Source organism: Hordeum vulgare, chromosome 1H, assembly GCF_904849725.1.
Source record: "Hordeum vulgare subsp. vulgare chromosome 1H, MorexV3_pseudomolecules_assembly, whole genome shotgun sequence".
NCBI classification, from domain to species: Eukaryota; Viridiplantae; Streptophyta; class Magnoliopsida; order Poales; family Poaceae; genus Hordeum; species Hordeum vulgare.
The window spans coordinates 339674326-339686102 of record NC_058518.1 but is presented as its reverse complement, the minus strand read 5'-3'; the positions used below and the strand labels follow the sequence as shown (position 1 = coordinate 339686102).

Below are 11777 nucleotides of genomic sequence, written 5' to 3'. Positions count from 1 at the left end.
ACTTAAATAGACTTAATTAATTGCATGTTTAATTAATTATTTACTTATTAATTGCATTAATGATTTGATTTGCAAATTGATTTGTTGCTCGGTCTCTTTACTATTTGTGCATTAATACCTTGATTTCCTAATTGATCCGGTGTGGAAAGAAATCAAAACTTCAACAGATTTAATTAAGTGCACACGTAATTAGTTGTCTTCCTATTAATTGCATTAATGACTTGATTTCCAAATTGACACGATGCTCGTTTTTTATGATTTTTACATTAAAGGCTGGGTACCAACGACGTACAAACTCCTCCTTTAAGTAAAGATGATTGTCATTGTATGTGAAAGGCTGCGAGCTTTCATATTATTGCTATTTGTTATTGAAGGTGTGACATGAAAAGACCAAACTGATTGATTGGTATTCTTTATAAAAGTAAAGAAATTTCTCAATTAATTTTCATTGTGAACTGCCTTGGTTTGGAAAGGATCTGATTTCCTTGATTATTTTTTATTATGCATTAGGGAAGGATGTGACCGGCGGGTTTATACTAAGAAAAGTGATACCGAGGATGGGGGTGGAATGAACGAAAACTTCTGGGGTTTTTGTTGGTTGGGTGGAGCGAATCAAAAACAATGACAACCCACGGACTAAGTCTTTAGAATTAAGCCTTTAGGAGTAGAAATACCTTTTGATATAAAGATTTGTGATCATTCTGAACGTACATAAATCGATATAATGACACTGTTGTCTGATCACTGATCAGACATGTCTATGAATATTTGAGAAGGATTTAAGCACGCCGGGTGCCCATGCTTAAGAGTATCTTTAGTAGACCCCATATAAAGCCAACCCATAAGTCATTTACACTTCACGGGAAAGGGTTTTGCGGACCGACGCTGGCGCGGACAGAGTTAGACCCCGTAAAACGGACCCTAGAAAGGATATTCACAAAAGAAGCTTTTTTATGGGTCGACTATTCGGGGTCAGCTCGGACGTCGCCGTGTCGACCCGCAAACCGAAAAATCTCCTACTAAGCAAATTTGACAGCGATTTCGACAAATGACTTCGAATTCAAACAATAAAACATAGTTCACGCGCAAAATGAAAGCATAGTTTTAAAAGACAGACGCAAAAGAACTTCATGCATCCTGGTCGCTCTTCACTCCGCATCATCGAGATCATCGCCGGCCCCGAATCCATTGCCGGCATTTGTTCCAACTCCGCACCGAAATCATCGACGATATTGGTTTCGACTCCCGATAAGAAAACATCACCGTCACTGTAACACGCAAGCATCCTCATCTTTAAGATTTCTCTCCTTGTCATATCATGCTATTCTTTGTTGATGTCGTCCATGTCATTGCGGTTCAAAGTCATGATCCTATTCTTTTCGAGAAAGGTTGACCATAGCTTTGTTCTCAGCGGCACGTGTTCTTCTCTCCTCAACACCCTTGAGCAATTTCCATCTCTCTTGCTTCTCTCGTGCCTTCTTCTCGGCCAACTCTATCTTTGGCTTCAAAGACTTCGCTAGCATCATCTTATTTGATTGCACCATGGCATCTATCTTGTCCCGCAAGTTCGATGCTTTGTGTCCTTTTTTGATCTTTTTATTTGTCTTCTTATCACCATCGAGCTTGTTCAAGTTTCTTGGGCCATCATCATCTTTATCTGCATCCATGTTCGTAAATGAACCTTTGGGGATTCTCTATCAATCAAAGACTACGACAAATGAAAGTTTTACAGGATCTGACTCTGTTCGCGTCCGCACCAATCCGTAAAACTTTTTTTTCACGAATTATAAATGACTTTCATGAATTAATTTTATACGGGTCTGTTAAAGATGGTCTAGATCCGTCTAATCACGTCGGACGTCCCAAAGCAGGCGCCGTCACCGGTGACCAGCTTATCATATGTCCTCCATCCATGACGGGTGGCGTGCGTCCCCGTCCCCCGTCGCCACGATCGTATCCGGCTACCGCCACCGCCACCACGATCGTTTCCAGCGAGCCACCAGCGAAAAACAAAAGGAGAAGCCCAACCGCTGCACATGCGACAAGTTGGTTCAAAGGAATTTCTAAAGATAAAAAAAGTTCCTCAAAAAAAAAAAGTTGGTTCACAGGACGCATCGATCCCAACGGCCGGCCCAGATCGGCAGGTGCCTTCCCGAATAAAAACCCACGCGTCGCAAAGCCCAAACCGCCAGCAGAAACATCCTTTCCACTTTCCATCACCAACCCGCGGGAGAGTCCGCCGCGGCCCCGTCGCCTCCCTTGCCGCCGAACGGAACTGGAACCGGAACCGGAACCGTCTCAACGGGACACCCTTTTCCCGTTCCCGCACGGACGTCACGCCCCCACAAATTCCGCCAACAGAACACAAAACCCTCCTCATCGAATGGCCCCGCCCCCGCGCCATCTTCTCCTACTGCTACCCGCTCTCCTCCTCGCCATCCCTCTGCTCCGCGCGGCGCAGATGGAGCCCGCCCACGCCCACGTCGCTGCCGCCGGCGAAGGCGATCACGACGCGCTCCTCGGGCTGCTGCAGCGCGTGCAGTCGGCGGCGCTGCGCGCGCTGGGGCCGCACGACTTCGACCCCAAGCTCTACGTCGACCTGCCGCTCGCGCCCGGCGCCGACCGGGCCGCCGCGGAGGCCGCGCTCGCGTCCGTGACCACGCGGGAGGACATGGAGACGTTCCTCGCCAGGTACTTCGCGTCGGCGGGGTCCGACCTGGTGGAGGCCGATCCACCGGACTTCGAGGCCGAGCCGCGCGGGTTCCTGCCGAGGGTCGCGAGCCGCGAGGCGCGGGCGTGGGCGCTGGAGGTGCACGCGCTGTGGAAGGACCTGGCGCGGCGGGTGGCGCCGGACGTCGCGGCGCGGCCCGGCCGGCACACCCTGCTGCCGCTGCCCGGCAGGGTCGTCGTGCCGGGCTCCAGGTTCCGGGAGGTCTACTACTGGGACTCCTACTGGGTCGTCAGGTCCGTCACCTCGTATTCCTCTCCTCCGCCTTCGTCGGCAGTCGGCCCCTCGTCCATTATTGGCCGTTCACGAACCTCTCATAGTAGCTTCACGTGTTCTCCCGCTTGTCAGCTGCTGGTAGCTGCCATTTGGATTGTCTCGGGCTTACGTGCTTGACTTCCCCTAACTCGCTTGTCCCTTCACCTTTGTCACGTAATCTATGGAAGCATGCTGGGGCGGCTGCTTTTTTATATGGGATGGGACGTGGCCCTTCGCTGACCGGCCCAGGGCCGGGGACCGGTAGCTCCACTAAAATTAGTCCCAATCGAGGTTCCACTGAGGTTGATTCTAAAGGAAATTGCAGTACTCCTGCTCGGTCCGTCCGAATGTATAGAATGTGCACGTAGCTATCATCGATTTGACTAACCACTAAACATATGTTATCTGTCAACAAAAGCATGTCATTTTGTACGCGGATGTACTGAGATTGTAAAATGCTTTTATATTAGAAGAGGGAGGTGCATTATTTTCATCATATATAATATTCCTCTATCTCATAATACATATTTATTTAGTTAAATTATTGATTTAGAATTACGTGCACGCGCTATATACACCGAAACACCCACAAGGGTTGTTGTTCCGGTACACCGACAAGGGAGTGTGTAGTGGATGTTTGATTTCTGCTTGGCTTGATGCATGCATGCAGGGGCTTACTGGTTAGCAAAATGTACGACACGGCAAAGGACATCGTGCTCAATCTTGTGTACCTCGTGGAGGAATATGGGTTCGTTCTCAACGGCGCCAGATCCTACTACACTAATCGAAGGTAACAACTCCATCTCTGTGTGGTACCCACTGATTGATTTGCATGCATGTGCATCGCAAAAAAAAAATATTTTTTATTTTGCATTAGGTTCTTTTAGAATAGTGTTGCACATTTGCGCTTCGTATCGTGCCTCGTAACATACAAGCATATAAAATATGAAAACATCCACGTGTGGTGTATTGTGCGTTGAATTATTGAAAATGCCAAATGGAGAAAGTTCCATGAAACTGAAAAGTTAGAATTGTCGAAAATGGAGATCGAGCTCCATGGAATTGCACATGTGTTTTTTTCTTTAGATTATTTTTTTGAAACTGAAAAGTTTGAATTTCGAAAATTTCAAAATTAAGGCTTTGATGGAGCTTGGTCTCCAAAATGCCCTACTCTTGAACTATATGCCTATAAGGTTTTCGTAAAAATATATACACGTCTGAAATGAAACATATACTTGTTCCTTTAGGTTGCAATTGATCATATATTTCAACCAAAATGTTTAGGTGTGTACTTCACCACATAATGCAAATGTATAATTTTGAATAAGAAATAGAAAATATTATTGTGGCAGTCCACCCGGTGCAAATTAAGTGCAGTTCACTCTTATTTCTGCCATATCACTCATCACCTGCAGGAAAGTCCGCACTTTCTTCTCTATCCGAGAAAGTACATAACTCCACGTAATACTTCCTCTGTTCACTATTATAAGATGTTCTAACTTTTTTCTGAATCAGGTGTATATAGATACACTTTTAGTGCGTATTTAGTTCATATTGAAATATTTGAAATATCTTATAATAGTGAACAGAGGGAGTATTATATTTACTAAAAGGGTTGGACACGCTTTGTTGTGCCGTTGAATTTGTTGAGATTCTTAAATTTCTTTACTCACTCTATATTTCGAAATATATGGTGCATTACTTTTTTGAAAAGTCAAACCTCTTTAAGTTTGATCAAATTTGTAGAGAAATATACCAAAATTCATAACAAATCGATGTTATTAGATTCTTATTTTTTGTTTAATATTGTGGGTGTCGATATTTTTGGCTCTGGACTTAGTCAAAATTAAAGAAATTTGATTTTTCAAAAAACTAATAACCCTTATATTTTGAAACTGACGGAGTATTTATTTTGGCTGGTGAGGGAGACGATGGAGTGTGTTTTTGTTTATTTATAATGTAGTTATTTGGTGGTTTTTTTGCGGCGTGATTCTGTGTTATCGGCTAATCAACCCATATTTATGTGGGGATATTTTTTCATCCTTGGTTGCATGTACTATATTCGTGCTATAGTATCACATGATGGCGCTTTTTATGGGTGATAGGAGTCTGCGAGGGGTCAAAATGCTTTTATAGGCCAGTTGTTGTTGATTTATTTGAAAAGTCGTTGGCCCAATCAAAATCGTAAACCTAATCGAAAATTGAATACCTCAATCGAATGAAAAAGCTTTAAAATTAAGCAGCATAGAAAATTAAAATAATTAAATATGAGAGCTCCTTGAGAAATTGTTGACCCGGTCAAAATCAGGTGACTAAAGTCTAAATTGAAGCCTCAATTAATTGTGAAGATTTAAAAATTAGGAAGCATAGTGTATTGTATAAAAATTTAAATGAAAGGGCTTGAGAAATTGTTGACCCTTTTAAAATTGGATGACCAAATTCCAATTGGAGACCTCAATTGATTGTGAGGCCTCCAATCCTAGGGAGATTAGTGATATAATATGTAGAGAATAAAATAATTAAATATGGGAGCTCCTTGAGAAATAGTTGACCCGGTCAAAATCATGTGACCAAAGTCTAAACTGAAGCCTCATTTAATTGTGAAGATTTAAAAATTAGGAAGCATAGTATATTGTATAAAAAATTAAAGAAAAGGTTTGAGAAATTGTTGACCCGATCAAAATCGAATGACCAAATTCCAATTGGAGACCTTGATTGTGAGGCCGCCAATCCTAAGAAGATTAGTCATATAGTATATATATAGGAAATTAAAATAATTAAATACGAGAGCTCCTTGAGAAATAGTTGACACGGTCAAAATCAGGTGACCAAAGTCTAAATTGAAGCCTCAATAGTTGTGAAGATATAAAAATTAGGAAGCATAATGTATTGTAAAAAATATTAAATGAAAGAACTTGAGAAACTGTTGATCTGGTCAAAATCGGATGACCAAATTCCAGTTGGAGACCTCAATTGATTGTGAGGCCTCCAATCCTAGGGAGATTAGTGATATATAGTATATAGAGAATTAAAATAATTAAATATGAGAGCTCCTTGAAAAATAGTTGACCCGGTCAAAATTAGGTGACCAAATTCTAAATTGAAGTCTCAATTAATTGTGAAGATTTAAAAGTTAGGAAGCATAGTGTATTGCATAAATAATTAAATGAAAGGGTTTGAGAAATTGTTGACCCGATCAAAATCGGATGACCAAATTCCAATTGAAGACCTCGATTGATTGTGAGGCCTCCGATCCTATGGAGATTAGTCATATAGTATATTACTGGTGTCATCTTCTTGTTAACACCCCCTCCGTCCCATAATATAAGACGTTCTTATATTGTGGGGTTGAGGGAGCACATAATGCAATAATTTGGAGTCATCTTTCAAATTAAGTAAGTTGTACTAAACTTGAGACATTTATTTTGGGACGAAGGAAGTACAAAAGAACTTGTAATGCATTCATATATATGTTGGTCACCTGATATATGCTTTCACTGTGCAGCCAACCGCCACTTTTGAGCTCGATGGTTTTGGAATTATACAAGGCAACAGGTGATTTGGGCCTTGTGAGGAGATCATTCCCCTCTTTGCTGAAAGAGCATAACTTCTGGGTATCAGGTAGCACGCAGGCATAAAACCCACATTTTAGCATCCCCTTTTACATCCTCACATGGTTAAAATTCAGTTCCCTTGTACAATGGTTCTGTGATGCAGAGCTTCACAACGTGGAAATAATGGACAATCATGGGCGCGTGCATAATTTGAGTCGCTACCAGGCTATGTGGAACAAACCTAGGCCAGAAAGTGCAACAATTGTAAAGTTTTTTACTTTGGTTATGCTGTTAACTATGCTGATCGCAGTGGAAGTTTTGCCATGTGAAAGGATAAACTAAATATGCAGCTTCTGCTGTTTCCAGGATGAGGAACTGGCCTCAAAGCTTAATTCTACGGCTGCTAAGGAAAAATTATACCACCAGATTGCTTCAGCGGCTGAATCGGGATGGGATTTTAGCTCTCGATGGATGAGGTTGGATGTTCTGTAACTCATGAATTGCTAATAAATAAATAAAACGAATTGAATCCTCCATTGATTAAGTGGTGTGGTGCCAAAAGAGGACATTAAGAGCTCCCATGGGATCAAAATCATAATGTGTACCACGTGCTGTTTACAAAGATGATTTGTTTACTTGTGCAGTAATTCAACTGACATGACAACCTTGGTAACAACATTCGTAATACCTGTGGACTTGAACACGTTCATATGCAAGGTAAGGTACGGACCTAGTCATTATATAATCAATAGTTAGCATGTGTTGTAATGTCATTCGGTTCAACATTGTATTTTTGTTCATTCTGCTACACCATAGCTTGGAAGATGCTGACTGGGCAGGAAGTTCTTAGCTATTAGGGCTTACTAGTAATAATGTTCGTAAATGTTAAATGATCATTACCTTTATTCACAATACAGATGGAACGGGACATAGTGGTCTTTGCCAAACTCATTGGAGAGAAGACAACTGCAGAGATTTTCTCACAGGCTTCAGAAGCACGCCATACGGCAATCGAGTCTCTTTTGTGGAATTCTGAGATGGAACAGTGGCTTGACTACTGGCTTCCCACTGATGGAAATTGCCAGGTGAGCTCATAGAGGAAACCAGCTTCATCTCTTATAACCCTGTCTGACTCTGGTAAAAAAATCTGTAGTATTAAACTGATGCATTATTATGATCGTTTCAGGGAGTCTACAAGTGGGAATCGAAGTCACAAAACCGCAACATCTTTGCTTCTAACTTCATACCCTTGTGGTTAAATGCACATAATTCAGGTGCGCACTGTATGTTCCCTATCTTCTGATGTTTGTGTTCTCATGCCTAATGGTGCAGTGACATCAAGGAAAGTACCGGAAAGTATAATATCTAGCAGCATGTTTCCCTAAAAATAATAATAATAATATCGATTATGGAAATCTCTGAACATTTAACCTTTTATTGCATGCCACTGATTATGGTTGTCTGGAACTTAACCAGGCCTGGGGCCATTTCTGGACGAAGCAAAATCAGTGAGAGTCATGAGAAGCCTCCAAACATCAGGGTTGGTCTGTCCTGCAGGAATAGCAACTTCAGTATCCAATACAGGGCAACAATGGTTAGTTTCCTGAAATGGATTCTTAGAGATGATAAAACTCTGCCCGGTGCATTTGTGCAGGAAATGATTCAGTCTCCCTTCTTTAAAACTGGCGTTCTGGTAATTAAACAGGGATTTTCCAAATGGATGGGCACCATTGCAGCATCTGATAGCTGAGGGATTGCTGAACTCTGGTTCAACAGAAGCAAAAGAGTTTGCTGAGGACATCGCTACGAGGTGGGTGAGAACAAACTATGCAGCCTACAAATCGAGTGGCGCAATGCATGAGAAGTATGACGTGGAGGCCTGTGGAAAATCCGGAGGAGGCGGCGAATACAAACCACAGGTATGGACTTGTACGTTACAAATGAAAGCAATTGCCCTTCTACTGTGTTCACAATATTGATAAAGCATTTGCACTTCTTGATAAAGCGAACTTACACAATTTTTTTGTCCATAGCTTGTTGTAAGTTCTAATTATAATTTTGCCAGCCTTGTTTTCTCATAACCACGAATACGGAGTATCTCCTATCATCCAACTACCATCTGAATTTCTAACATGAGATCGTTGGATATCATTCTGCAGACTGGTTTTGGTTGGTCCAATGGTGTATTATTAGCATTTTTGGAAGAGTTGGGATGGTCCCAGGACAAGGAAATAGGCTGCTCATCCTGATGAGATCAAGCAAACCGCGTCAGAAGAAAATGTGGCTAGGCATGCTGGTGCACACGTCAATTTTTTTTATGGAAGAGCCCTTCTGCTGAGCTTTCTTAAGCAACTAACTGATTGTCTAATTGACTGCACTTGATTGATTGTATGCGTAGTCTATTTTTTTTGTTACAAAATGAATCCTGCTTACGAACCGGGTCAGATCTGACTAAATCCTGCTTCTTTTTGTTACAAAATGAATCCTGCTTACGAACCGGGTCAGATCTGACTAAATCCTGCTTGTTAACTGCTTTATACAAGTGCTTGATCAATGGCTAGAACTTATAGCATTGAGACAAGGATCGCCTCTGATTGCTTATGAACCTGTTTGATTATTGTTACCACAAAAAATATGTTAAACCCTAAAGTTTTCATGCAATGTGTAATGCGAGTATGAGATCATATTTCTGTTAGATGTGTATAGTCCTTTTTTTTTGTATATCCCTGTTGTATAAGGGGCTTCCTGTATTTTACCTCATATGTACATGTATTGGCCTTTCGCCCCCATGAATGTAGTTACTCATTCCTTTTTTTTTTTGCGGAAGTCATAGGTCTTTATTCCATAATAACAGAATTACAATCCTTAGCAACGAGATCGCTTGCAAAAGGGGGAGGGTGACCCAGCCAACATGCTGTACTATCCCCACATCGACCATAGTTTGCTAGGCAGTCTGCAACTCTATTTTGCTCACGTGAAACTTTTACAGGAACAAAAACCCTATCACTTAGGAGGAACTTAATTTCTCTGATCATATGACCATAAGCGGAACTATCTAACGATACGTCAGTTAGGGCATTGATAGCCGTCACACAATCTGATTGGATCATGATAGTGGCATCCGAGCGCTCGGTAGCAAGCTTAACACCCTCCCGAATAGCTTGTAATTCTGTTTCCAGTGCATCATTGCAGTGAAATAGCTTGCGGTAGGCAGCAAATATTACCTCGCCCGTTGCTGTTCTCAGGAACATCCCCGCGCCAGCTGAACCATCAGATATAGCATAAGAACCATCAACAGACAGCGCCACCATTCCATCTGGAGGGGGAGGCCACGGTAACCTTGGTGCTGATTTGCACGGGGGGCTGATCTGATCAGTATCCACAGGCGATTTCCCTTTAATGATGTCCTCCACGCTACTTGAGATCTGGGAGAAGGTGTTGTGGTAACTCTGCAAGAACGAGCAAGATACATCTTGCGGTGGAGGGTCCTTCCCATGTAGAATCTCGTTTCTAACATACCAGGAACGCCATAGGACCATGATAATTCTGCTGCGAACCGATACCTGGGATTCATCGAGGAGTTGAAGGAGCCATTCCTTGCATGTCCAGTTGATCAGCGATCTATCAGGTAACGGCCAATAGAGGCGCATTATGTCCCACAAGGCGGCTGCATGTGGGCAAGCGAGGAGAGCATGAAATGATGATTCCTGCTCTCGATCACAGACCTGGCAGAAGCCATTCAGATCAAAATGCCGCCTCTTCTTCTCAGCATCTGTAGGAAGGGAACCCGAAACAACTTGCCAGGCAAAGATCTTTAGTTTTGGAGGGACCTTTGTATCCCATATTAGCCGCCAAATTGGTCTATCACTAGTCGGGTTTGCACTAGATGAACCAGGATTGAACTGATCATAGTGAATCGCCATCGCTACATGATATGCACTTTTTACTGTCAAAACCCCTGATTTCTCCCATGGCCAAGAAATAAAATCCTCCCACCTCGGCGACGTTCTTATCTTTAAGATGGACTCCACATTCGGTTGCCAGAAGTGTTGCCGAAGCAGCTCGACCCTCCAACAGCCCTGATGTGACATCCTCGACTTTTGCAACAGTAATTATTGTGATTAAGCTACAGTGATCAACCGCTAATGATGCCACGTCATCGAATTCCATCTCAGACCCGCGTTGATTCGAGTCTGTCCGGATCCAATCGTTTGAAAACAAAAGAAAAAGTACTTTATAAGTTCATTACAAATATTAAAAGAATATGTATATGAAAGAGAGAATTAGAAGTATGTATAATAAATTGTAAAAAAAAGTATAATAAAAGAAAGTATTTAAAAAGAAAAATCAGTTAGTAAAATAAATAGGAAAGAAAGAAATAATAAAAAAGGCAAAATAAAACAACAACAACAACAAAAAAAAACAACCCCCACTCCCCAGGCCGAGCTGGGCCAAAAGGCCCAGCTGGCCAGCCCACCCGCGCCCCCTCCCGCTCAAACCCTACCGAACCCCCCTGCCTCGCTCGCCTCCCTCCCATTCGCCTCCCACGCCGCCGCCAGCCTCCCCCTCGTGGGGGGCCCCACCCTCCCCCACGACAGCGCCCCCATCCCTCTCTCTCTCGTGATCCTCCCCCAACCCACCGACAGACCCCCCACCCCCACGAGAGGACCCTCCTCTCCTCCCGTCGCCCCACTTCCCCCTCAGATCCTCCCCTCCGCCCCGGTCTCTCCCGCCGGCGAGCTCCCCCGCCGGCCCTTCTCTCCATCGCCTCCTCCTCCCCCGGCGCCCCCCCTCACGGCCTCCTCCTCCCTCGGCGGCCCCTCCCCTCTCCCGGCCGGCGAGCCCCCCACCCCCACCGCGCCGGCCAGCAGCACCACCCTCCGCCTCCACCCTGCCGGCAGGGGGCCCCGGCCACCTCGGCCCTCCAACCTCGTCGGCCTACCACCCGCCGCCCCCGTCGGCCTTCTCCCGCTCGGTCCAGGAGGGACCGGGCAGGGAGACATCTCCACCTCGCCGGATCCAGCTGTCTCCCCCTCGCCGGCGCGTCATCACCATCATCACCGTCCCCTTCACCACCGGAACCACGCCGTCTCCTCCGCCCCTTCCCGCGAACTCCGGCTTCACCGGCCCCTCCCGTCAACGTCGGTGAGCCCCTCCTCGGGCTCCTCCCACCATGTCGATCTCCTCACCGCCCCGGTTCCGTTCCGGCAAACGAGGCCTCGATCCGTTGACGGTAGACT

The 11777-nt window shown here is 44.2% G+C and overlaps 1 protein-coding gene across 1 annotated transcript; it reads left to right on the top strand.

Moving 5' to 3' along the window:
- The first annotated feature begins 2185 nt into the window (after window positions 1-2185).
- Window positions 2186-9033, top strand: LOC123434884 (probable trehalase). The gene is made up of 11 exons (XM_045115540.1): window positions 2186-2964; window positions 3654-3773; window positions 6489-6604; window positions 6701-6801; window positions 6904-7013; window positions 7182-7254; window positions 7455-7622; window positions 7724-7811; window positions 8014-8131; window positions 8243-8456; window positions 8697-9033. Exons 1-11 carry the CDS (start codon window positions 2384-2386, stop codon window positions 8784-8786), a joined length of 1779 nt encoding a protein of 592 aa, XP_044971475.1. The 5' UTR covers window positions 2186-2383; the 3' UTR covers window positions 8787-9033.
- The last annotated feature ends 2744 nt before the right edge of the window (window positions 9034-11777 follow it).